General features: G+C 41.3%; 2 protein-coding genes and 1 long non-coding RNA gene across 3 annotated transcripts; 1 reads left to right on the forward strand and 2 right to left on the reverse strand.

The window, feature by feature from the left end:
* Positions 1 to 251: 251 nt before the first annotated feature.
* Positions 252 to 8,032, reverse strand: ywhag2 (3-monooxygenase/tryptophan 5-monooxygenase activation protein, gamma polypeptide 2). Its single transcript, XM_008424899.3, has 2 exons — positions 7,742 to 8,032; positions 252 to 3,317 (listed from the first exon to the last, which is right to left on the reverse strand). Exons 1-2 carry the CDS (start codon positions 7,826 to 7,828, stop codon positions 2,661 to 2,663), a joined length of 744 nt encoding a protein of 247 aa, XP_008423121.1. The 5' UTR covers positions 7,829 to 8,032; the 3' UTR covers positions 252 to 2,660.
* Positions 7,273 to 27,232, forward strand: LOC103474139 (RIMS-binding protein 2). Its single transcript, XM_081615120.1, has 6 exons — positions 7,273 to 7,422; positions 24,293 to 24,559; positions 25,638 to 25,794; positions 26,161 to 26,282; positions 26,365 to 26,436; positions 26,529 to 27,232. The coding sequence occupies exons 2-6, from the start codon at positions 24,338 to 24,340 to the stop codon at positions 26,592 to 26,594; spliced, it is 639 nt and encodes a 212-aa protein (XP_081471246.1). The 5' UTR covers positions 7,273 to 7,422; positions 24,293 to 24,337; the 3' UTR covers positions 26,595 to 27,232.
* On the reverse strand, positions 18,425 to 23,883 carry LOC145554742 (uncharacterized). Its single transcript, XR_014090734.1, has 3 exons — positions 22,497 to 23,883; positions 21,401 to 21,619; positions 18,425 to 19,262 (listed from the first exon to the last, which is right to left on the reverse strand). It is a non-coding gene; the product is annotated as an uncharacterized LOC145554742 (long non-coding RNA).
* Positions 27,233 to 27,440: the final 208 nt, after the last annotated feature.

A 27,440-nucleotide genomic window follows, 5' to 3' on the forward strand; every position in this document is an offset into this window, starting at 1 on the left:
AATGCAACGCTGTTAAAAAATATTGGTAAAGGGTTAATAGAAGAGCCATGTTGTAATGACTTCCTCAAGTTTCACAAAGAGCAGGAGGTTTTAAAGAGACAGAGACCCTATTTCACATTATAACTGTTACTGTAACAGTTGCTTGATTAATACTTCCCCTTTAACGCCGCTAAAAATGGAGAGATGAGCTGCGTTGATGCAATGATGGCAATATGTGGCTAAAATAGACAAAAAATGAATATATAGCTTGATAGCAATAAACAAATAACTTTAATGGACAACAGATGGCAACCAAAAGAATAAAATAAACTAACCATACAGGCTGTATCCCCAGTTTCACCATTAGGTCAGATCCTCTGGATCCAACTACCTCATAACTTGTACATGCATGATGCTGAGTCACAGAAACAACAGAATAAAAGCCAAATAAGCAGAGAAAACTGAATGAAAAGTAAAAAAAAAAGAAGGAGCAATGCAAAGTCTCTTAGCAACGATGAAAGTCCCAGACATGTTTTTCTTTTACAAATAACTTAAAAAAAAAAAAAACAACAAAAAACTGAATATTGAATTAAAATAAAATCGAGCTTTTGGAGCTGCGATACATTTAAAAATAAATCAAAGCAGCTGTGGCATACTGTGAGCTCATGCAGGCTGATTCAGGATGGAGAAGCATAATTGGCACACATGAACAAGGTTGTGTTACTGGCCTTAAGGCTTCTGGTTTCCCTCTTAAATCCATCAAACCACCGATTTAAAAAAAATGATAAAAGTTGATCAACCTGCTGTCCATGTGATATATTATTAATCTATAGAAGTAGCAGCATTAATGACAACAAATCTGTGCAGCAGCTTTTTTTTGTGTGTGTTTGTTCTGAACCTTTAGTAAATTTTCTAAGCGTTCTCTGTTTTGTAACGTTGTGCATTAGTGTTTAATGTGCATAACTATAACATGCTTGCAGGATGTTCAAAATACAATAATAGATTCCCTTTTTTTAATGCTAGAGATTTACTCGCAAATGAGGCATGTAGAAACGATACAGGCACGGAGAATAAAGCACACGAAACAATAAAACGAGCTTCGGATGAAGGGCTTTCTCTTAAAAGCAACGTGTACTCACGGGTGACGACACAACAATACACTGGACCACCGAGGAAATGGTGCATGTATAATTTAGTCATATTCTTTTTTATTATCATAGCTATTATTCCGGTTCTTGTGCAACTGCTACATAATGACTCACATTCAAGATATTTTTGTCACTCAGAAAAACAGCTAAAAGGTATAAAAACAAATAGAAAAAAAAATCAGAAACAAAATATGGTCCATGTAGGCGGATTCATAACAGAAACATTGAGCCTGGAAACGTCACCATTGTCATTTCAAACTGGATAGCATGACAGAAAAAAAGTACTTAAATACTGTTCAGAGAACAAAATATATCATAATCATTCTTCAAAGTGGAAAAAAAAAACACCAGTCAATAAGATTAAGAAAGCACTGGTGGGTTATTTTTTTTTTCTCTATTTTTTTTGTAAATTATCCTTTTTTTTCTTTCATTAACAAATTAAATACACATATTGCATGTCACTAAAGCAACGCCCGTTACAGGTCAATTTTTACGATCACCATTTTGGTATAGCAAATCAAAAATAAAATAAAATAAATTAGAAATTAAAAAAAAAAATCAACATTAGACAAAGCCTGTTTTTTTTCTCAATCATATGAATACTTAACACCCACAGTATAAGTTAATAAAGTCAAGCTACTGTATATAAATACATCACCAGCATGCACAATATTGAATAAGCAATATTATTGTTGTCATCTTACACTGAAGAAACAGTATAGTAGGCATGTGCATTTAATAAAACGAACACAGAAGTAAACCACAAACTCTGAAGCTGCTTTAATTTGTTTGTTTTTTTTGTCTTTTTTTTCCATTTTTGTAATTCATTTCATTAAGTCTCTACCTTTTAGTAACCCTCGCCTCCAAAAGAATCAGTGGCTCGAATGACACAACAGACTTATCCATAAGATGTCAAAAACATTTAAATTAGCAGTAAGGGAGCTAATTTTGACCTAATTTTCAAAATGAAATAACCGTGTAAAAATTTAGGGGATTTTTGCTGATTTTTCTACTTGTCAGAGTATCATTAACAGCTTTCAGGGCCCTTTCATCTACTACTGGAACCAATGCAGCTTAGTTATTTTTTTTTTTTGTGAGACCTTTTTTTTAAATTCCCCATTCAAGCATTTTCTCTCTCAAGTGACTCAAATGCATCTCTATCACGCAAAATCTAAGTAAGCAGCTTATCTCGACAGAACAAGATCAGTTCCTATGCCAGTGTGAGGCTGCCATTTCAATCCAACAACAACCACTTCAGGCTGATTGACTGACGTATCAGTGGTTTTTGGCAAATGTCAAAGAGAAAACCAAGAAGACAGAGGCCCCACCTCTCAACTGTCATATATATTTCGATATATATTGAACTAAGATTTTAACCTCCCACTCTCACCTCTCTTTTTGATTCTTTTCTTTTAACACATGGAAAAATAAAGAACTGCTGCTGCGGTAGTTTCATCGGCAAAAGCGGCTGCCAAAGTCCACCGGCCCTCCGTAATTTTTTTGACTTTTTGATTTTCGAGGTGAGGCTTCCCTTTAGTTGTTGCCCTCCCCGCCCTCGTCGTCCTGCTGGTCACTTGTCCACAGTGTCAAGTTGTCTCGGAGCAGCTGCATGATGAGAGTGGAGTCTTTGTAGGAGTCCTCGTTGAGGGTGTCCAGCTCGGCGATGGCGTCATCGAAGGCGGTCTTGGCCAGATGGCAGGCCTGCTCCGGGGCGTTCTGGATCTCGTAGTAAAACACAGAGTAGTTGAGAGCCAGGCCCAGGCGGATGGGGTGGGTGGGCTGCATGTGCTCCTTGCTGATCTCATGGGCCTCGTTGTAGGCCTTCTCCGAGGACTCCACCACAGTGGCCCTCTTCTCACCGGTGGCCACCTCGGCCAGGTACCGGTAGTAGTCGCCCTTCATCTTCAGGTAGAACACCTTGCTCTCGTGCTGCGTGTCGCTGCAGTTCTTGATCAGAAAGTTGTCCAGGAGGTTGAGCACGTCCTGGCACACGGCCTCCAGCTCTTTCTCAATCTTCTCCCGGTAGGCCCGCACCATCTCAATCTTCTTCTCGTTGCCGTCAGCGGAGGTTTTCTGCTCTATGCTGGAGATCACCCTCCAGGAGGAGCGTCGGGCTCCCACCACGTTTTTGTAAGCCACAGACAACAGGTTCCTCTCCTCGTTGGACAGAGCCTCATTCAGTTCCGTCACCTGGAAGACAGAGCGCGAATACTGTTAATTCTGAAGAGCCATGCCAATGAATCACTAACCTCTCACACAAACTGGATCTGCCTGAAACCAACAAAGAGAAGTCCATATCTGAGATGCTTCTGGTCATTAAACCACCAATCAAGCTGATGACATGAGCTTTCAAAAAGCAAGTCAACTTTGTGGAACCAAAGAGGCATTTAGTTGAACTCCAGTTGCTAAAGAAAAAACTTCCCCTGGTTGAAGTCCAGTGATCAATTCAAAGTACTTCATCAAAACCCATAAAGGTTCTTTTACTAGGAAAAAGAAACATTCCTTTTCCATCATCATGATGGAAGATGATGATGGAAGAAATCCTGAGCTTCAGGATTTTGGTTACTAACCGAAATCCTGATTAGTAAGTCAATGCATTAGCATTCTTGCATTGAATGCTAAAGATATTAGAAAAAAAGTTCTAATGTATGGACAGCTGATCAAATATTGCGTCCAAGCAAACTTTTATGACATTGCTCACCTTGAGGTTACAACAAATCCTAACCCATGGTGTTTCTTCCTTTTAATTTCCTGACCCTCTGGATGAACACACCACTTGTCATTGCTATGTCATATCATCCTTGAGGTGTGAAGCTGACTCAGACCTACCAAAGTCAGCTGTGACTGCATGGCTTGAGGTCTGAGACGTAACATTGGTGGGTTGACTTCAACCCTCAGAAAAACACTGAAGTCACTCTTTATGTTAAGTCCCTCTCTATACTACCTCTGGTGTTAATAGATTACCAATCAAGCTGTCAATATTTCACGCTTTCAAAACTGTGAAGAGAAACTCTGTGTAAAACTTAGAGTAGTCAAGCTGTTATGCATAAAATAATTGTCAGAAACTCGCTCTAGGTTAGGTTTAAACACACCGGTTGGGTGAGGAGCTTTTCAGTTTGATTCAGTTTTCTGGCAAACAACAATCCCAGCCTAATTATCATCAATTATGGACTTCAATGTGACTCATCCAATGTGTGTTAATGGAAAAAAGTATGTGCATGACACAATGGTCCTTAAATACCCTAACCACACCGTCAATCATCACTATGCCAAACCCTCAACCTGCAAAGTCAGCTAAACCCTAAATAAATCGACTGATACAGGGCTGTTACTACTATGCTTGGCGTCTCTGAGGTGTAACCCTGGCAGGTTGACTTCAAGCCCCCAATCACCTCAGATCTCAGAGTAATTTACAAAATTAAGCCACCATTGAGTAGCCAAGGAGGCAGGGGCAATAGAGTGTTATTTCTAAGATAAACGTCAGAAACCTGTTATTAAGCACACATCATTTCAGTGCAGTTTTATTTTCCATTGATGAAACATCCTCTGGCTGAATTTCAGTGATTTGACACATCTCACTGCAACCCTTCCAGTAGGCGTCGGTGGAGATAAATAGTGAGTTTGAATTACTGACTCACCTTAAATCTATTGGCCCTGTGGTCACTGTCGAGCCACAAAACCTGCTCACCTCCACCTCTGTTGGGGTTTTGACAACCATGGCTGGAGCAGGGTCACCTCAATCTTCTCAAGTGACTAAGGGTACATTCACACCAGCACTGTTTAGTTCGCTTTAATTCAACTCTGGTTCATTTGCCTAGAAAATACAGTTTGTTTGGGGTGATGTGACCAAAAAAAAGGTCCGCCAAAAAACCTAGGCTTCTGTTCAGTTGAAGTGAACTCTGGTGCGGTTTGAATGCATATGTGAACGCCAAGCAGACCAGAGTCCACTCCAAAGGCAGGAAGCAGCCTGTACCGCAAGGCATCCTGGGTAAATACAAATAAAACAAATACGTGAGTCGTGTAATGTAACTCAGTTTCTGTTTATATTCCATGAAGAAGGAGCTCGTGCCCAGTGTTTACTTCAGTGGTTCTTGGTGCAGCGCCACCACAGGCGAGGTGGGGAAACGTTTTTTCTAAAGGTTTTGGTTTTTTTTATACAATGCAGTGTGAAAATGAACCGCACTAGCTGAAAATGTAACAAACGTTACAATTTTGATCCAAAGTTGAACCATGTCTACCACACTATCAGGTGTGAAAACACCCGAAAACAAGCTATAGAACATTCAAAGCCCTCCAAATTATTTAGGAGGAAAAAAAAAACTCCTTCAAATTCATCTACAGCTTCCTTTTCCTCTGATTCCAATGAAATCAGATCCCTTGAGAATGAACTTTAATAATGATTTCTCTGGAGAGAAGCAATCATTAGATTTTTCTAGCTGTACTCATTTGGCTGCCGACCGTCCTTCTTCCACGGCAAAGAGGATGAACAATATTTCACTCATCATGCGCAATTCCCAGTTTCCATGGCAATTTATTCATTTAGTGCACCAGTAGTTCCAGCTGCCACGTGTGCAGCTAATGCCTGCTAGAGAGAAATGATATTCAAGATCGTTGGGGGATTAGCAGGAAGGGTACCCACCTCTCAACTGAAGGGGGTTAGGGAGAGGAAAGGCAAGAGAAGGAGGGACAGAGACGGTTAATGTCCTCTCACAGGGACCCGAGCGGGAAGGTGGGGGGCGGGTGGCTGCAGCGTAAGTGAAAACCGTGACTGCACGGACGGTTCACATGTCCCAGTGACCTTCTCTCCGGCTCAAAATGACCTTTTTACCTTAAGTGACATCACTCTGAGCCGAGCTGTAATATTTAGACTCGACTGCATCGGCTGGATCGGACCGTAGATCCGGTCTGGTTAAAACTGATCACACAGAAAACACAGGTAATGACTATTTGCTATGGGAGGAGCAATTATTTCTCATTTACTGTTCAGTGCTCAGGATGGAGGAAGGTGACGTCACAGCGAGTGGGTGGAGAGGGGATGGACTCGTCCAAGCTTCCTTCAACACCTCAGTGTTAAGTTCAGGAACAAACCATTCATTGGTTCAATTCTTAATATTCTGTAAAAAAAAAAAAAAAAAAACGTGCTGGTATCAACATTTTTGATGATTTCAAGCAAATATGCTTTAGTTTTAGAGCATATTTTTCATGAGGCTAACATGAAGGTGACAGGGCCTCCCTGTTCCGTGGGCCGCAATGGCATAGGGATTCCCCTTGGTTAGAGGCTGTTTGGGCCCAGTTTGGAACTGACTGACACAGCAGATTGGACAGAAGAGAATGGAATCCCTTCTTACAGCGATAAATGAAGCACAAGGTAGCAAAACGGTTTCCTTCATTAGCAGAGATGGTTTTAATCTGGGCGTCAGCTCAAGGATGTTGCCGGTACCAGTGACACAGCGATTTTTTTTTTATCTTGATATGTCATAAAAGGAGGCAGGAGAAGGAAAAAGGAAAAAGGGAGGAAGAGAGGCAAGCAGACAAAGGATCTGTTCTCAGCGTTGACAAATAGGAGCTGAGGGAGCTAATGTGAGACAGCCCATCCATGCCATCCACTTCACATCAGCTATTACGCCGTTAAATCAGGAGCTGTTAACCTGAAAGCGACTCCAAATTGCTGCATCGGATGCACGCCGAGGAGACGGCAGAGGAAGAAATCTGCTCAAACTGACTCACTGCAGTATGACAGAGAATGTTCCAGAGAGAACCTGCTGAATCCTACCTTTTGTTTCAAAGGAGAGAGCAGCTCCTGTTGGGTGTATTTGAGTAAAAGGTTGGATAAAACATGTTGAAAAGGAGCAGTAGTGTATAATTTATGACAAAGACAAGGAGGAGGAGGAGTGGGAGTAAGGTGGGGGGAGGGAGATGGTGATGGAGACGGTGGAGGTGGTGGAGGGGGAGGAGGAGGTGGAGGTGGAGGAGGAGGCAGCAGCAGATGATAGGCTTTCTTTTTTTTTATTTCTGAGGAAACTCACATTGCTCCCAGCACCTCTTCCTCCCAAAACGGAGGAAAATGAGACAGAGCGGTACCGGAAGATTAAATCATGAATACGACATTAAGAAATCTGTTGATGCATTGCAGCAGGACCGTCACTCTGATGCCAGGCTCCCATCTCAGTCCACAGATGAACGTCAGGGCCTGCATGCGTTCTCATTGTAACATCCTCTGAGTCGACAGAAAGGCACCGCCCAATGAGCAGCGGCAGCAGTAGAACACGGCCTGGACCCGACTCAGAGGACAGAGGTAGGGGTAGGGGTGGCAGAGGAGGCTGAGGTGTGGGGGGGGCTGGACCCTACTCAGAGGACAGAGGTAGGGGTAGGGGTAGGAGAGGAGGCGGAGGAGGGGCTGGACCCAACTCAGAGGACAAATGGGGGTTGAGAGGGGTGAGCTGCAATCCAGCTGATGACAATGTAATAAAGAGATTTACAGCTATTTTACAGCAGCTGCTGAGTGTGGTAGCTGTTAAAACAGACCTAACAAGAACCAGAAGCACATTCCCACCCATCCCTCAGTCATCATCATCATCATCATCATCCCCCCCCTGCTGTTGGATTGGACTTACCGACTTCATGGCTGCTGCCATATCATCATATCTCTCTGCCTGCTCGGCCAGCCTGGCTTTCTGCACCAGCTGCTCGCGGTCGACCATTTTCTCTACTGGTTAGTGCTGGGAGGGGACGGGGGGCTTTGCTCGGTGGAGCTGCGCGACTTGGTCTTCGTGGATGAAAACGGCTGATATTTGAAATCGCAATGCAGTGAATTCCTAGGCGAAGCGAGCGCTGCAGCTGTTCCCTGCTGTCTGTCTGAGGCTCAGCGCAGACGGGACACCCTCTCTCCTCTCCCTCTCTTTCTCTCTCTCCTCTCTCTACCCCCTCCCTACATGCCTTCCTCCTCCTCCTCCTCTTCACACACTCTCCATGGGCTGCGTCATCACTCGGGAAGGTGGGTGTCTGTGCAAATGATGTAACACTCCATACATGGGAGACAGACAGACATGAGCAGGAGGATGGGGATGGATGGCACTGAAGGCCTTCTGGGAAATGGAGTTTATTGAAGTGGCAGCAGCATGCTGGTGCAGAAAGCAGGGAATCAACTGGCATTGAATGGTAAGCTGTTATAAGACATAATCGCACATAAAATACATTTATAGGGTGTTCTTTCTCCACTGGTAGTCCGGGAATATTTGTTACATTTTCAGCTTTGAAACCCTTGGAAAAATATGTTCTCCTCCTCGCCTGTGATGGCGTTGCAACAAGAACCACTGAAGGAAACGAGAAGAAAACCTCTGAAGAAGACATGAGCGCAACTTCCTTTCTTCACAAAATGTAAATAGATGGAGTGGCCTCCGATTTTAGCAGTAGTAAGATTTCTCTTTTTGTCTTTGTTGAAAGACCATGAGTCATTTCTCCTGCTAGCGCAGGACTTGCTGTATTTACCCAGAATGCCCTGAACTCTAGTTGAGCGGTTTGGCGTTCACATATGCATTAGAACCACACCAGAGTTCACTTCAACCAAAGAGGGTGTGGTTGTGAGGCCTTGTGGCGTTACGGGGATTTGAAGGGGTGGAGGTCTCATGCTGACCCTGATGAGATGCCGCCCTGGATGGATGCCCATGTCTCCCATATCAGAAACAGCCACTGTGTCTGTGCTTCAGCAGGCCTGGGTACCTGCATACCAAGGAAGTAATTGAGCCATTTTGATTCAGGCTTGTTGAACCAGGCGCTCATCTAAATAGAAGCAACTGACTGGCTTCAGAGCTCATATAATTAGTAGACAGAGTCCACCTGTGTGTAGTTTAACCTCAGTATAAACACAGTTGTCTGAGAACATCAGACAACAAATGGCATCATGAAGACCAAGTACCACAGCAGACAGGTCAGGGAGGACGTTACGGAGGAGTTTAAAGTAGAGTTAGGTTGTAAAGTTATGTCCCAAGATAATAAAGTTATATGCCACAAAATGGGAAATGAACACCACAAATACAAACCTTCCACAACTCGATAAGAAGAGAGTTAAAGAATATGAGGGAGGTTCCTGATTATTGTAGAGAAACTGCAGAAATTCACACTTTCGGTAAGAAACTTTGCTGAGAGTTCACCAATAAGTTGCTTACTCTCAACATCTGATTCATATAGAGGAATAGTAAGAAGAAAGACATTCTAAATCTAAAAAAATCCCAACCCATAAACTACATAGACGAAACGGTAAACCTGGGGAAGAAGCCTGTCTGGTCAGATCAGACCAGCATCAAAGTTTTTGGCCAACATGCAAAACACCACAAGTGGAGGAAAATGAACCATGTAGATCCCAGCAAGTTTCAGATTTAATGGGAAGATTGGAGCTACATTCAGTTGTGTCCTGAAAAACAAAACTGCTTATTGGACAGTTTTGTCCAATAAACTCCTGCTTGAACTTCACCTTACAGCAGAACAATTAGAACAAAGAGACAGTTTAGATTAATTCACGGTCATATGTTAGTTTGCATACACTCTCCATTCAGTTAACTCTTCAGACTTACCAAAAAGTATTTGTAGCTATCATTGAGGTGATGTCACATTTTGTTGGTCTGTGACATAAAATTACAATACAAAACATTGACAAAAAGTTAAAAAAAAACCAAAATACTCAGGGTTAGAGATACTGATTTATAAACCTCTATAAAAGATTTCAGCTGAAACAACTACTCACTAGAATATTTAATATCTCTCATTTTATTTAAAATTTTGATTTTAAGCCTCAATTACAACATCAAGATTAGTCATTGTTTGATTTTGATATATAGGTTAAAGTAGAAAATTTGATTAACTTAAAATCACCTCAAGGATTTTTCTACTGTAACTGTTTAAATATCAATAGGCTTTGTTTGTATTTTGATCTAGAGATATTTTGATTTCAGATTCTTAATCTGACTGAGTTTTTCTCACGATGCTGTCTCTCCCAACCTGCAACTTTAGCTGTTACAGCTCCACCTTCTGGTCAGGATCAGTAAAGAAACTGTGGGACTGTTAGTTAAAACCTGCTTGAATGAAACTTAAGAAAGACTGTTCCAGGACAAGCATTGATGATTTAGCTTCACTTTCTTTACTTCTTTCGCTTCTGGGGAAATTCATGTGTTACATTGTGCAAACATTTAACCTGATAAAACAAAATACAGAGTAATTAAGCAACAGATTAGGATAAGCATGTTCTGAACTGGCTCTTTCGAGTATCGCGTGTCTCATATTTGATGTGACTGTGTGTTAACATTTGTGTTCCCAATAAACCCTCTGGATTAATCAGAAAAATATTGATCATGCTTGACTTACATTGTCTCTCATTTAGAGTCTGGAAGAAAAACTACAAGAACACAAGAAAAAAATATTTCTACCCATCCATCCATCCATCCATCCATCCATCCATCCATCCATCCATCCATCCATCCATCCATCCATCCATCCATTTACTTGTGCTTATCCGGGGTTGGATAGCAGTCTAAGTAGGGAGGCCCAGACTTCCCTCTCCTCTGCCAGATAAAAAAAAATACATGATAGCCAGTGAAATTAGAGTAAATGTGAAAGAAACATTTCCCAATTTTTCTCATTTGTCCATTTGCTGTAAGGTCAGACAGTGGTAGTGCCAAAGGAGCCTTAGAAACAGATTCAGAGCTCTCGCTATTATGATGGATCTCAGTGACATTATTTTTATTCTGTTTCCTACATTTCTTCAGATTGGGGTATGACCTGTTTTTTTTGTTTGTTTTTTTTAGCGTTTTAGCCAACATCCTGTTGTCAAGCAGGTTTTGTTTAAATTGCTTCTTGAAGGCCTGTAGCCTGAGTGGTATAATGTGGTTAGTCACAGTGAATTCATAATATAACAAGAGACAAATAATTTTTAGAAGAGGATGGATTTGAGTTTCTGTTAGGAAAATAATAATCAGGAAAAAATGTCTGACTTAAAATCAAATTTGTGTGGTGACATTTAAGCGTGTCAGTCAAATCTCTAGGGGAAGATTTAGCCTAAATACTTTTTCACTGCAAGTAATTACTATTTAAACAGTACTCTGAGTACTTTTCTTTTGGCACCTAAATTTCAAGTTTCACCAGCATACCTAAGTAAATGGTTTTAGTCTGCCAGCCCAACATTATCAGTGGACCCCATCTGACAATGGCTTACAAAAGTTTCTGAATGCGCTGCTGCTCAGAGCGAGACCACAGAAAACGTAGCAAAGCACACAAACCCCCAAATTTTGCAGCGCTCTAAGAAGCCACAAGTTAGTTTATTTTTACACTGCAACTGAAATGTGTGGTTTGCAGACTGGGTAGCATGATTTGTGTGAAATAATCAGCAAGCTTCATACATTGCGCATTTACTTGGTATGTCCTGTTCAGATACTTTTGGGGATGGATTTTATTTTTCGATAACAAAATGTCAGCAATTGTTACGAACTCTTTTGTGGGAATCATTTTGCTGGGACGCTGACATTGGCTAGTGGTAAAAGATTCACGTTTAGAAAATCTTGTTCTGGTGGGATTTTCTTGATAGTTACAATGTAAGTCTATTTGAGGTCTTTGTGGGAAAAAAAAGTGCCAAGCTGAGCTGCACCCCATTCAGTGTTCAGTTGTTTATTGTTTGAAATGTTCACATATTAATGTCTTCTTACATATTTTTATCCCTAGAAAAGAAATGTATTTATTTGCACTTAAAAAACAAAAATGTAAATTTTTAAGAAAATTCCAACTGAGAATAAAACTAGGCTAAATAACTGGGATTAATCCCTTTACCCCTCGCTATTAAGAGTAGAGTTAAAACAACTTTAGTGAGTAACCGCTACTGGTCTGAGTAAGGTTTTCTACACTTTTCTCTCTAGGATGTAACATTATTAAGTTTTTTCATGATCAGTCCATTTCAAATCACAGCATCTCAATAAGAACCAGATCTGGGCTTTGACCCAACCCAGGATTTTCCATTTTTGAATTCTTTGGTGGATTTATTGGTATGTTTTGGGTCACTGACCACATTGAAAGGTCAATTTCTGCTTCAGGTTTATTTTTCTCACATGTTTCATATTTCCCCCTTATACAGTGTAGGTGCACCATGAATTTTATATGGTATAATCTAAAGTGGATGTGACCATGAGACATCCACTTTCATGCTTCACAGTTGTTAAGAAGCTCTTTTCTAGGACTGCTATAAAATGTCCTCTATTCTGGTGTCCAAATAATTCAGACTCATCTGTCTAATGAACGTTAATTCTGGAATCTTTGACTACATTCTTTCTGGCAACTTGAGATTTTTTGTTGTTCTCTGAGAGTAAATGTTTCCTGTTGTTTTTTTAAATTGTTTATTGAGAAACAAATACTTAAGAGTGCAGTTGAGGATTAAAACCTCTGTAGTCACAGGGCTGTAATAGTGAGTAGTGTTTCCTGAAACATTTTGTTGAGAACTTACATTTGTCTACAGCTGCTGGTAATGGAAAAAATTGCAATACAGTGCAGACACTGTATTGCACCTTTGTCTAAATCAGTGTTTCTCAACCTTTTTTGGCCCAGCGCCCCCATAGCCTTTATCCAGGTCCCTCACCACCCCCCACCAAAGAATTTGCAGGCTACTTTGCACTGATTATTATTTTATCATTAATATTACTATCACTATTGTAGATGTTTTGATTTTTATGCTTGTTTCTGTATTTATCATCAAAAATAATTTCCCAGGGAACAAAAAAGTAATGGGAATAGAAATTATTTTCACATGTGTCTATGAAAAATGCAATGAACATTCAACTTTAATTGGTAGGCCTAACAGCAGCCAGTCAGAGTGGAAAAAATATTCTTATTTTGTGCCATTTTCTAGTTGTTAAATCTTGCACAAAATGACCAGATAAAAGATGTACAACATGCCAGTTTAAACTTTGATCTATTTGCAAAACGACTGAGCTCTGCAACATTAAAACATGGATAGAACTGTAACTACATTAATCATAACTCTTCTTCTCTTCGGTTCAGCTCTGTGCTGCCTTCAGGAGAATGGGACATCAGAGTATCATCCATAAAACTTCGCCCTCATGGCATTTATTGTGCAAACCAGACCTTCCCATGGAAAAACACTGGAAGGTGTTAAAAGTTCCAGATCCTTCTAATGCCATATAAATATGAGACAGAAACATGGATTATATCTTTATATAGACCTGTTTATTGATTTATAGATTAATAGTTTTACTGGACAGAAATGACAAAGAACAAATCTGGTTCTTAATCAAATCCTAATGAGTCAAATTGAAAGTGTCATGGAGTCATCAGCCTCATGACATTAAAACTGACATGAAGAATAATATTGAAGAAATAAATATGTCAAATCTAATTAAAAACATAAATAAGTGATAAGTTATTTACTGTTATGGTCTGTAAGATATTTATTCTCAGTACTAGATGTGATCTCAACAAACCCATGGCACTTCAACAATATTTTACAGTTTATTTGGAAATAGTGTCTGTTTATTCTTGCCATACACTCCTCTGTATTAATTATTGCTCCACAGGTCTTGCCATACCAGTTTATTCCTCCGTATTTACTTTAGTTTCTTACTTTATTCTTGCATTTTGTTCTTCATTCATTTCCATTTAGTTTCATTTGATTAGTATTATCCTCTCTTGGTTTATTGCCATGTCCACTTTAGTTTATTTCCTGTTGCTAGATTTATTTTATCGTTTAATCGACGATTAAACATCATGTGTTTCACATCATGTGTTGATTTTTCACCGTTCAGCGTCGGATTCTCTGCTTTTATGCCATAATTCACATCTAGTTTGTCACTCCGTTTTATGTTCCGCTTCTCCTGTTTCAGAGTTTTGCACAATGTGCTCGTCTCTTTTTTTTAACCCCCTAAGGTGCAGGGCGATCGGGAAGAGTATCGATGAGGAAAAGGCAGACTGACATAAACCTTTTAAAACAACGGAAACAATTTCGGTCTTCTGATTATTGAAATTTAAAAGTGCTGTGTTGCTCTATTACCTCCGTTTCATAGCGGAGCGCTTACAGCACCGGTGTTAACCAGGGGTGAAAGTAGTTTTAAATTCTTGGGGGTACTTTGACAGAAGTATAAAGCACACTTTGGAGTTTCTATGCTAATACAATTTTTGCGACACGATAAAAGCTGTGTAGCTCTTGAATTGCTACGAAGTGGAGCTGTATTTCCCTCATCCCACTGGCTGCAATGTCGACACGTTGAGATGCCGTGAGTCCTAAATTCTGAACATAGCCTTCCACATCAGGTTGATGGGGTAACAAGTCCAGAAGGGAACCACAGACATCTCTCCCAGGCCAGACTAGACACATAGATCATCTTCTCATCAGTTCATTTTAAATCCTGAATCATATTCAAAAACAATCTAATTATTATTAATGATAATGTCACTAAAAGCTGCTACTGCTGCTCATCTGATGGAGACATAAGAGAGAAGCAACAATTCTTTTAAAAACAGATATAAATATTTGTTTACCAGTTGGTAAAATAGTTAGAATACAAGAAAAGTGAAAAACCAACAGACTCATAACCAGTTTACAGGAAAGCATAGAAATTGACTCATTTATCTCCTTCCCGGCTATCAGCAATGTGGGCTGCTGATGCTGTGCTGCTGTTGATGTCAAGCTCTCAGTTACACAGAAAAGGTGGAAGACATTACGTTCTGTATGTTGTTTACGTTTCCGCACCGTACAGAACAAATGTGTTCGAGTGGGTTGTTTAAAACCCATCAAATATGGAGCGGCAGCAGCATCATTTCTTTGCGATCATCCTTTATTCTATTTCTATACTAACGTCTAAATTTATTAAATTAAACCAAAATTATTTATTTGCTCTTCTCCAAGCAGGCAAAATTTCTTGTCACAATTTACAACAGCAGCAGCAGAGAATGTCTGTAAGTTACATTTAATTTTACTTTTAAGATATTTTTAAGTCAAGTATAATTCAAAAATTTTAAACATGATATAATAATGAAAAATCCAACTTAAATTAATGGCTTTAATATTCCATTGTCAATCTAAACTTAATATTTCACCATTAAGATCCCTGTTTTAATCCTTAGCCTCCTAAAATATACCCTTCTTAAGTCCGTCATGGCGCCTCAAATGATTAAGTGACGCAGTTGCAAAGTTTTAATAGTTTGAGTCATGCAGAACTGATTTGATCGTTTCCATAGCAATGATCAGAAGCAAGACATTCCCCCAGAACCACAGTGACTCATTGTAGCTATGACCTCATCTATGACATCTGAGGTTATGAAAGCTTGGCTCTCAAAACAAGAGGTTATACCCAAGCATCCCTTTGTTAGTGATCACTGTGTTCAACAAGTACTTTTACCATGGAACAAATTGCATTCAAGACAATTTTTTTTCCAATTACTTTTGGAGCAGGTTATTTAATAACAACAGGAGTCAGAAAGATTTTCAACAAGCTACTTCCAGGAGTTACGTTCGATGGTCCACGACCAGGATGAAAACCACACTGCTCTTCCTGAATCCGAGGTTCGACTATCCGACAGACCCTCCTCTCCAGGACCCCTGAATAGACCTTACCAGGGAGGCTTAAGAGTGTGACCCCTCTGTAATTGGGGTCACACTCCAAGGGGAAACCCTCCGTACCCCCTTTTTAAACAGGGGGACCACCACCTCAGTCTGCCAATCCAGGGGAACTGCCCCCGATGTCCAGGCGATATTGCGGAGTCGCGTGAGCCAACACAACCCTACAACATCCAGAGCCTTAAGGAACTCCGGGCGGATCTCACCACCCCCGGGGCTCTGCCACCGAGGAGCTTTTTGACCACCTCGGCGACCTCGTCCCCAGAGATTGGAGAGCCCAACCCAGAGTCCCCAGGCTCAGACGCCGGATGGTGGACCAGAATCGCCTCGAAGCCGTTCAGTAGTCTTTCTCCATGGCCTCTCCAAACTCCTCCCACGCCCGAGTTTTTGCCTCAGCAACAACCCGAGCCGCATGCCCTTTCACCCGCCGGTACCCATCAGCTGCTTCTGGAGTCCCACAGGCCAAAAAGGCCCAATAGGACTCCTTCTTCAGCTTGACAGCATCTCTCACCGAAGGTGTCCACCAACAGGTTCGAGGGTTGCTGCCGCGACAGGCACCAACAACCTTGCGGCCGCAGCTCCTATAGGCCGCCTCGGCAATGGAGGTGCGGAACATGGTCCACTCAGACTCAATGTCCCCCACCTCCCCCGGAACGTGTTCGAACGTGTTCGAAGTTCTGCCGGAGATGAGAGTTGAAACTCCGTCTCACAGGGGACTCTGCCAGACGTTCCCAGCAGACCCTCACTACACGCTTGGGCCTGCCAGGTCTGACCGGCTTCCTCCCCTACCACCGGAGCCACATCACTACCAGGTAGTGGTCAGTGGACAGCTCCGCACCTCTCTTCACCCGAGTGTCCAAGACATACGGCCACAAATCCGATGAGATGATGACAAAGTCAATCATCGAACTGCGGCCTAGGGCTTCCTGGTGCCAAGTGCACATATGGACGCCCTTATGCCTGAACATGGTGTTCGTGATGGACAATCCGTGATGAGCACAGAAGTCCAACAACAGAACACCACTCGAGTTCAGATTGGGGGGGGCCGTTCCTCCCAACCACTCCCCTCCAGGTCTCACTGTCATTGCCCACGTGAGCGTTGAAGTCCCCCAGTAGAACAAGGGAGTCCCCAGGAGGGGCACTCTCCAGTACCCCCTCTAAGGACTCCAAGAAGGGTGGGTAATCTGAACTGCTGCTTGGCCCGTAAGCACAAACAACAGTCAGAACCCGTCCCCCCACCCGTAGGCGGAGGGAGGCTACCCTCTCGTTCACTGGGGTTAAACCCCTACGTACAGGCGCCCAGATGGGGGGCAAAACAAGTATGCCCACTCCAGCCCGGCGCCTCTCACCGTGGGCAACTCCAGAGTGGAAGTACGTCCAGCCCCTCTCAAGGAGACTGGTTCCAGAACCAGAGCCATGTGTCGAGGTGAGGCCGACTATTTCTAGCCGGAACCTCTCAGCCTTGCACTAGCTCTGGTTCCTTCCCCATCAGAGAGGTGACGTTCCACATCCCAAGAGCCAGCTTCTGCAGTCGAGGATCAGACCGCCAGGGTCCCCTCCCTCGGCTGCCGCCCATAGCACAATGCACCCGACCCCTTTGGCCCCTCCGACAGGTGGTGAGCCCATTGGAAGGGGGACCCACGTCTCCTCTTCGGGCTGAGCCTCCGGGCTCCATGGGTAAAAGTCCAGCCACCAGGCGCTCGCCGTCGTGCCCCACCTCCAGGCCTGGCTCCAGAGTGAGGCCCCGGTGACCCGCGTCCGGGCGAGGTAAAACCAAGTCCAAAGTTTGTGTCCATCATAAGGGGTCTTCGGGCTGCGCTTTGTCTGGTTCCTCACCTAGGACCTGTCTGCCTTGGGTGACCCTACCAGGGGCATAAAGCCCCAGACAGCATAGCTCCTAGGATCATTGGGACACTCAAACCCCTCCACGATAAGGTGGAAGCCCAAGGAGGTGGCAGCCCAATATTCATGATAATATAAATAATGTATGTATGAGAATATAAATATTATTTATATTCTCATAATTATTATATTCTATTATATATTAGTATTTATATTATTATATAAATAATACACATTATTTATATAATAATATATATATAATAAACACATATTTATATATAATAAACACACTGATTGTGTTTTTAACACAGTGTGTTTATATATATATATATATATATATATATATATATATATATATATATATATATATTTATTTTTATTTTTTTGTTAAATACTTAATGAAACATATTTACTGTGTTTAATTTTTGATGTAAATGACTTATACTCACAAAGAATGAGTTATAGTCCAAGTTCGTCGTTTATTGAACGTTCAGAAACTACAGCAGCTGTAATGAGCCACAGCAAAGATAAACAAAGTTAAAACAACCCGAACAGGTGATCAACTCTCAACCACTCGCACCTTTTTACTCTCCGTCTCTCTAAGAGATTACGTTAAAAACATAACATTTAGTCCGTTATGATATTAGGTTTTCAGGCTTGATATTTATTTTTGCAATCATTAATAAGCCTCCCTGAACACAGCGGTGGTTGATTAGTTAATTTTAAACTCCTGCTCTGTTATTTTGGTAATGGAACTGAAACGCACAGAATTGCGCAACAACTTGTTGAAACAATAATCACTGAGATTATTATTGTTGTTGTGTCATTAATTTGAACATTTTTTGTTGTTGTTCTTTCATAAAGTTACAAACGTTTTAAGCGAGCTAGAGGAGGACGTGCTGCTCTCAGCGTCCTGGCTGCGTTCAGTTTGTCACTTAAAGCCGAGATCGACTCAAAACCTTCCGCGATCGACATATTGCACCACTGCTCTAGCAAAGCACGAACAGTTCAGAAACAATATGATATGGGAAAAAAGTTATTTATTAACTGATTAAGTCTGTTTTAGATTGTTCTTGAAAAACAAATCAGTCACGGCTGATTAGTGGTCGCAGTCGCGGCTGCACAGTTTAACCCACTGATTTTTTACAGCAGACAGCCGCTCCTCTCTCTTGCAGGTACTGCGAACCTCCTCTAAATCTTTTAGGGGTACGCAGTACCCTGCCGTACCCCCTTACTTTCACCCCTGCCTATGACTGCTGCTTGTGGGGAGAGACATTTCAGTAATCTAAAACTAATAGAAAAAATTAAAGCAATCTACTTGCATACTGTATGTGGACTGTTGCATGTAAAATAGATTAGCAGTAAATATTATGCTAGTATCAGTCTTTAATCAAAGAAAGCAAGTTGCAAGCCTTTAAAATTATAAAAAAATTTTATGGGAGTATAAAAAAAATTCAAGGTGTGCTGTGGTGGCGCAGGGGTTAAGCACAACCCACATATGGAGGCCTTAGTCCTCGACGCGGCCGTCACCAGTTCGATTCCCGGCCTGGTGACCTTTGCAGGGGGGCCCAATCTAATATTTTGTCAGGAGGCCCAAAATTCCTGGCGACGCCTCTGGTTCCAGCTGTCGGCAGAAGCTCAGAAGTGAAGTTAAAAGCTGAATGAAGCTTCATATCAGGCAAAGGAGTCTGAAAACAAAGAATCAAAAGAACTCTGTGAAAAAGGGGAGTTTTAAAGACGGCACTCATCTTTCAGAGAAGCAATCAAATAACTGCAGTGCATTATGGGTAAAAGTGGCAGACAAGTTTGTAGTTCCCATCTGAACAATTCCAGCTCTTGGTAGGGCTCAGAAGTGAGCATAAAAGCTGAACCAAGTTTCATGTCAGAAAAACTGAGTTATAAAATAAAGAAATAAAGAAATAAACGAATGTGATGGAAAAAGGGACTCCATAATCAAAATTCCAATCTTCAGAATAAGATACAAGCAATAATCCTGCATCCAGTGGAAGTGAGCTGAAGAAATAAAATAAAATATGACCATCCTTCTTATCCTTTTCAAAGAAAGTAAAGCAAGTAATTAAAATGTTCCGAAAATAAAATGAAATACTGACCTTTTATTTATTGGATTCCATTTTCATGTTTTAGTTTATATAAACTTGCATTTTAGAACAATGCAAGAACATAAACGAACCATATATTTGTTTAAAACTGTGTATTTAAAGCTCAGTTTGAAATTCACCATCTGTAACAACAATAAAGAGATTTGGTAAAACACAATGGGCATCGCGGTAAGGTCAGTGTCTGGCAATAAACAAGTTCCTGAAAGGAGGAGTCCTAATGGTACCGCTTGGGAAATTCCCAACACACTTTCTCAAGAACTAAAACATGACAAAAACAATATAACAGCAGAACTAGCATGACCTAGATTAAACATATTTCAATATATATGCAAAAAAGAAAACCATATAAACATATTTTATGTCAGTTATGACATCACTCTCTCTGTGATATCATAATATAATTCTCTTGTTATGACATCATAAACAATCTTAAGTACTTGAACTTTTTCCCAAGAGATCTTTCAGTGTAGCATTGAAGAAAGAGTGGCAACGTGTAAAACTTTTATGATGGAGGATCCAGAATTTCTTGAAGAACTTGAGGAATTTTATATAAGAATTCAACGAAGGATGTTGCACGGCTTAAATGCAGAAGAATTAGCGACTGAAATGGCGGAATTAATGATGAAAATTAAAAGATTTTATAATTTGGACCAGTCAGAAGAACATGAGATATTGGAGGCTGTGAGGGAACATCTGAGGCCAGAAGTGAGGCAGCAGCAGCAGCGTCCATCCTGGAATATTTGGACCTTCTTGTCCGATTGTGGGGAATCTTTTATGAGCGGCTTCAGCTTTGGCTTGGGTTTTGGTACAGCTGCAGGCATTGTTCTGGCTGTGTGCAAACTCTTTTCCTAAACATTCTTGTGAACATGGATGGTGCTCTTGGGACGTGGAATGTCTCCTCTCTGGGAGAGATTGGGAGAGGGGTTCCTGCCTCAAGTGGAGGAGTTTAAGTATCTGGAGATCTCGTTCACAAATGAGGAAAAATGGGAGCGGGAGATCGACAGGTGGATTGGGGCAGCGTCTGCTGTGAAGCAGGCACTGTACCAGTCTGCAGTGGTGAAGAGAGAGCTGAGTCAAACAGCGAAGCTCTCGATTTACCAGTCGATCTTTGTTCCCACCTCATCTGCGGTCATGAGCTGTAGGTCATGACTGAAAGAACGAGGTCCCAGATACAAGCGGCCGAAATGAGTTTTCTCCGCAGGGTGTCTGGGCTCTCCCTTAGAGATAGGGCGAGAAGCTCGGTCATCCGGGAGGGACTCAAAGTAGAGCTGCTGCTTCTCCAAGTTGAGAGGAACCAGTTGAGGTAGCTCGGGCATCTGGCCTCCCTGGTGAGGTGTTCCGGGCACGTCCCACCGGGAGGAGGCCCCAAGGAAGACCCAGGTCACGCTGGAGGGACTATGTCTCTCAGCTGGCCTGGGAACGCCTTGGGATTTCCCCCGAGGAGCTGGGAGAAGTGGCTGGGGAGAGGGAAATCTGGGCCTACCTTCTGAAGCTGCTGCTCCATGACCCAGAAACAGTAGAGGAAAATGGATGGATGGACAAAAGTTTGTATCATGCAGTTTCTAAGGGCTCGGCATGTAAGAGGATGAGGAGGTTCCAAAAACAACTCTAGGGATGATTCTTCACTTTCACTTGTTTTGCATGACCTGTGGAGGGTCAAACAGAGTTGTTCACTCTGTTTAATTCCCTGAAATTGATTCACTTACCTGGAGATTACATTGTTTCTTCGGTGGAAACTGAAATCCTGGGTACGCCTCGCTGTCTTCCTGCAAAAAAGGAGGACAAAGGTTACTACTTATCTGACTAAATTAATACAAACATGATAAAAGAAGAGACTAAATAGATTCCTAAAAGTGAGGTCCTAGCCTGGGGCCTTGGGACTTTCTGTTTGGACGTCGTCTGCTGGGTCTTTTGGACCTTCTTTCCTGCAATGAAGAAAAAAAAAGACATTACTCACCTGGAATGTATTTCTTCTCTTTGTAATGGACAACCAGATTGTTTACTTGTGATTTGGGGTTTTTGTTTGGTTACCTGCAGCATCTCCTGAATTGGGTGGTTCATTTGCAGGTACTGGTTATAAAAAGTTTTATATACTTTGATTGTAATGTGGACTGCACAGTGGTGCAGTTGGTAGCACTGTTGCCTTGCAACAAGAAGGGTTCGATTCTCAGCCCTGGAAGACTCCATGTCTTTCTGCATGGAGTTTGCATGTTCTCCCTGTACATGCATGGGTTTTTTCCGGGTACTCCGGTTTCCTCCAATAGTCCAAAAGCGTGACTGTCAGGGTTAATTGGTTTCTCTAAATTCTCCCTAGGTGTGTGTGCATAGTTTTTTGTCCTGTGCCTCGGTGTTGCCCTGCGACAGACTGGTGACCTGGCTTCTTGCCTGGAACATTAAGTCTCATCAACTTGTTGTTTGTACTCATTGAGTCCATGCAACAACTAAAATAAAATAAAAAAGGAAACTATTTGAAAGTGGTGAGGATTTCGGCTGGTAAAAAGTTTAACATTTTAACATGTCCAGACACTACGCCATTTCTACGGAAGCAAACCGAAAAGTTTTGAACAGTACAACTATGTCAAGTAATGACAGTCTTGTATATAGTTAGTATATTGCTGCTATTGTATGCAGAAAAAAACTAATACATTTTGCTGACAATATCTTGGGTGAGTTTAGGAATATTGTTTACCGTGGAAAAGTCTTGACCAAATACATTATTCACATAGAACTTTTAATGTCAAGACATTTTTTCATTTATGTTGCCGCATGTTATGCAGAGCGGGCTTGTAATGTGGGACTCACCTGCCGGTCCGGGATAAATCTGTTCTCCTTCCTCTTCTTTGGGCCTCTTCCCTTTGCAAAGAAACTTTCCAAAGACATCTGATCTGTTTCTTACTCATTTTGCTGCTTGTGGGCTCAGTGTTGGTGCGCAAGTAACCAGACTTCCAATGATTCACTTCCTGCTAAAGATCCCCCTGGTGGTTGAAGAAAAATCCACATATAAACAGCTTATAGTCTGGAAAATACCATAAATAAAAATAATCTGAATGCTCTCTGGTATTGTTCAGGGGGCCGGACCAAATGTGGAGGCGGGCCGGATCCGGCCCGCGGGACGTAGTTTGGGGACTTTTGTTTTATAGAGTCCTTTCATGTTTAATTTACTGGTGTCATGGCAACTGAACTAACAGGCGCCCGTGAGAAAATGAGCGACCGACCGCGGTTCTAGTTACCTGAGGAATGAAGCTACTGTACAGGAACTGCTGCAATTTGTTCTTATGTTCAGATTCATTGATATACCGTCAGTTATCAGCTATGAAATTAAACTGTTCTGGAAGTTGTTGGAAAATAATATGGTTATGTTCAGGAGTGAAATTAGTTTTAAATTCTTGGGAGTACTATGACAAAAGTATAGTATATATAGTATATATACACTGCTCAAAAAAAGGACGCCCAGAGGACGCCCCCTGCCGTCCTCTGAACGCCCCCTGGGGGGCGGTACCGCCCACGTTGAGAACCGCTAGTCTAAATACATCTGGGAATAATACTATTTAAACTACGGACATCATTAAATTATTGGGACAGGAAAAATTAATCCAAGGATAATTAATTTGCTAGTTACTGATTAATTAGCTTATTAGACATTTCTTTGCTCTATTGACCATTTTTCTTCCCTTGTCAAAGAAGAATTTCTGTTGCCTGTTTTGACAGATAATAAAGCTTTTCTATTCTATTCTAGCCTAGTCTAGCACAGCCTAGCCTAACCTAGCCTAGCCTAGCCTAGTCTCTTCTAGTCTATTTTTCCTGGGGTCCTCTTGAACATTGACTATGAACAAATTTTGAAACCAAGACTATTAACAATTATCTGTCAGCTTGTATTGGCCTATTACATGAAATCACCAAAAAACACTTTGAGGTCTGTGACTGAAACATAAAAAAATGTTGTAACGTTCAAGGCGCTGTGCATGTGTGGGAAAACAAGTCGGACATGTCCAACCCAGATCTTTCAAAATCAGTTTTCCTTTTACATTTCAGTCCATCCATCACAGTACCTGTAAAACGTTTATTTCTTTTAGGAGCAGCTTGTCACCTGCCCTGCCGACTAAAGGTCAAGAGAGGAAGTGTTTATTTTCCATGGCCTGTAAACTGGGTCAAGCCATGTAAGCAGGAAGTGGAGGAGTTTAAAAAAATGGCCCTAATCAAGGCAAAGTATTCACACTGTCATCTTTACTGCAGACAAACGGTTCAGACTGAATAATTGTGCTTGACTCGTCATGGAATTGGTTGGAAGTTATTTAATTTTATTTCTTAAACAGTTCTTTGTTCAGAATTAATGTAAAGAACTCCTAAATGGTCACTACAGACTCCACATTTACCTTCTTGTTGTCTCTAAGATGCAATGAAAAATGTAGATCACTGACTTGATGCTTTTAATTGAAGTCATCCCTATCATTTGTTTTCAAACTGCAGTCTTACAGTGCACAGTCTTTGCTGAACTAATGAATCCACATCTACTTGCTTCAAAGAGGATTACAGCTCCTTCTGCTTAGCTTAGTTACCTCAAATTAGGATGAAGCTAAAGAGAGGTCTGCTGTCTACAGCAGCCATCTGTCTGCCAGGTGGACGGTCAGGAGCTGCCGCCGCCGATGGAGACCAGACTAGAGCTGGATGTGTTGATATACCCTGACGAGGTGAGGGTCGCCACCCCGGAGGACCTCAGGCAGTGGGACCTGGAGACTGCCAGCCAGGTCTCCATCCCCACCGTTCGACTCTTTGTGGCTCTTTACCCGTACAACCCGGCCGCCATGTCTCCCAACCCCGACACGGCAGCGGAGGAGTTGCCCTTTGTGCCAGGCCAGATCATCAAGGTAAAGACGCTTCACCACCGTAAAGGTTTTATGTTTTAGTGATTCTCTGCAACGTGTGTTGTGCTTCCTCATTTTCAATCTGCAAAGAGGTTTCTTTGAAATTACATACTGCTGCTGTTTCCTGTTTGTGCAGACTCACTGAACATGTGCAGAGACATGAACTCTTCTGTTGAGTTCCTGTAACTGTTTTTTTTTCTTTTTTTTTGCTGCTCATTTAGGTGACTTGCCGCCTTTTTTCACTCAGTTCTCTGTCTCACACACACATACATGCACACACACACACAAGCACACGCACCCCCCCCCCCCTCCCCACACACACACATGCGCACACGCACACCGGTATTTCTAGCAGTATTAGAACATTCTTTTGACTTCTGAGCTTTCTCCCTTACCCTTGTTTTAAGCATTACCGGTACATTCCCAGCCCCGGCCTTAACCTAAACTTGATTCAGAAAATGATGCTCTCTTGGTCTTTAGATAGCAAAGATAAATCCATAATTATTCATACCCCTGGTAGATTTAAGTTTGTGTTAGATGATCTTGTGCAACACTTTGGAACGGCAACATACTATTTGTAAAGTGCAATAAAAATACATTTGACTCGACTTAAAATTATTCTAATTCTACTTAGTTTTTTTTTATATATATTAAATAATATGGGCATTTCTACAAAGATAGAAAAACATTGTAAAAGTGTTGATTTTCTAATTATGTTTTTATTTACATATGAATGAATAACAGCTTGTTGAAAGCTGAAATGAGGTCAAATTCTTCAAACGGCAATCAAACTCAGCTTTTTGCATGTTTTAAATGGTACGTCAGTAATTCATGTTCAGTATTGCGCTTCGAGTCCTTTCACGTGGAAGGCCTCTTTGTCACTATATGCTAAAATAAACATTTTCAAAACTTTAACTGGGCCACTTCAGAACATTAATAATTTTACTACTTGTCAGAAAGTCAGGAGAAACACGTTAGCAAAATTAGCAACCTGAAAATGTTCTGAAAAAGCAACCTAAACAAGTGCACACATTAGTATTTGAACAAAGTGGTGAGACGTGCGGTCTGTGTGCCTCTCCAGGTGTTTGGAGACAAGGACTCTGACGGTTTCTACCATGGAGAGTCCGGTGGTCTCTCCGGCTACGTGCCAAGCAACATGGTGGCTGAAGTCCCAGTGGATGACGAGTACCTGAAGCACGTTCTCATGCAGCAGGGTTTCCTGCCTGTGGATCACGCAGGTACCAACTCTTCATTTTCTGCGAGAATATCAAACTGTGACAGACAACAGAGAGAAAATGGGCCTAAATCTGCAAAAACTCATTTTGCACTCAAGTATCTTTAATGTTATTGGCTGGAAAAATCTGATTAGAGCTAAACCCTCTTCCAGTTCCTCTGAGCTCATGTGCAAGGTTAGCTTCGAGCAGTTTGCTTTATGTAGGAAGTGGTTACAAAAATAAATAAAAATTATTTAGCAGTTTGTGTTTATTTAGCAAACTGTATTTAAAATTTAAATACAGCTTTTCTACTTGTTTTTTTTCTTCTTCTTCTCCTTCTTTATTTTACTCTTGTTTTAAGAATATGTTTGCACATTTTCTGCAAAACAGGTATGTCTTTAACACCAGAGCTAAGCGACGCTGGCAGCATTTGTGAAGATGTGGTTGTTAGAAGAATGGTGGCCTTATTCGACTACGATCCATGGGAAAACTCCCCCAACATGGACAGTGAAGTGAGCGCTTCAAAAGTCAAACTAACCACCGATTTCTGCATATTACCTATCTAACCCTAAAATTAATTTCCTTGGGTTTCAGGCTGAACTGGGCTTTCGATCCGGAGACATCATTTACGTGTTGGGCCACATGGATCAAGACGGTTTTTACTTTGTGAGCACAAACTCTGCTGTGACTCTATGACTGATTTCTAATTTAATGTTTGCACAGAAGTTCATTTTCTCTCTCTTTTTTTTTTTTTACAGGGAGATCTTCACGGAAGACGAGGTTTGGTTCCCTCAAACTTCCTGCAGCCCTTACCCTGGAACTAGACGCCGTGCTAACACCTCTGCTACTAATGCCAAGTCACAGACACAATCAAATCAGCAGCTTTTACTGAGAAAATGTAAATGTGTGTCAAATATTTGTATATATTTTTATTTTATATAGTAGTGTTGCATTACTTTTGCTGTAGAAGGCCTTTAAAGTATAACAAATAGCCCAACACAACAATTAGGATGTTGAACAATGAAGAAAAACAGGTTATAGGATAAGATTCTTTATTGATCATTTTAAAGAAAAACTGCAACTCACCTTATACGGGAAAAAAAGAAAATTTTTAAAACCATGTTTTCTTTAATCAAAAATATATTTTTTTGTAATCCAGCAAAATTATTTCCAGAGAATTTAACTTGACGGATGTCTGGCGACTTCTAGCCTTAAAATAATACACTTTTAGTCACAGCATTGTGCAGATCAGAGTGTATGAATCTAGTTTGCCTTACATTGTGTTCATCTGCTTTCTGTAACATGCTTACTTTCAGATGCAAGAGGTAATAAATAGCATATTAAAAACATTCACGTAAAACAAAAAAGCTCAGAAAACCGAGTTAAAGCAACAACTGCAACATCATGCTTCCATCTACAGACCACAGTTAATAATTTTCTCAATAAATGTTACCAATATTAACATCAGTCTGTTGGTTAATAGAACATTGTACAAAGTGTACAAAGGTTCAAATCAAGCGTATGAACTTCGACATCATCCGGCTTGGTTCTTCTTTCACTCTCCTCTGCAGCTAACAGTATACTCATCCATAAAGTAGGAAACACTACACTTTGTAGTGAAGTTTAGTAGTGCTTTCTACTTTATGGGTGACAACACTGTATGTCAGTAT

Source organism: Poecilia reticulata, chromosome 13, assembly GCF_904066995.2.
Source record: "Poecilia reticulata chromosome 13, P_reticulata-male-v2, whole genome shotgun sequence".
In the NCBI taxonomy this organism is placed as follows: domain Eukaryota; kingdom Metazoa; phylum Chordata; class Actinopteri; order Cyprinodontiformes; family Poeciliidae; genus Poecilia; species Poecilia reticulata.

Bases quoted from the DNA above. Each gene is read 5' to 3' on its own strand.
- ywhag2 (XM_008424899.3), bottom strand. From the start codon at position 7,828: ATGGTCGACCGCGAGCAGCTGGTGCAGAAAGCCAGGCTGGCCGAGCAG. The intron at 3,318-7,741 runs GTAAGTCCAATC...TCTGTCTTCCAG, and splicing joins TGGCAGCAGCCATGAAGTCG to GTGACGGAACTGAATGAGGC.
- LOC103474139 (XM_081615120.1), top strand. From the start codon at position 24,338: ATGGAGACCAGACTAGAGCTGGATGTGTTGATATACCCTGACGAGGTG. The intron at 24,560-25,637 runs GTAAAGACGCTT...GTGCCTCTCCAG, and splicing joins TGCCAGGCCAGATCATCAAG to GTGTTTGGAGACAAGGACTC. The intron at 26,437-26,528 runs GTGAGCACAAAC...TTTTTTTTACAG, and splicing joins ATCAAGACGGTTTTTACTTT to GGAGATCTTCACGGAAGACG.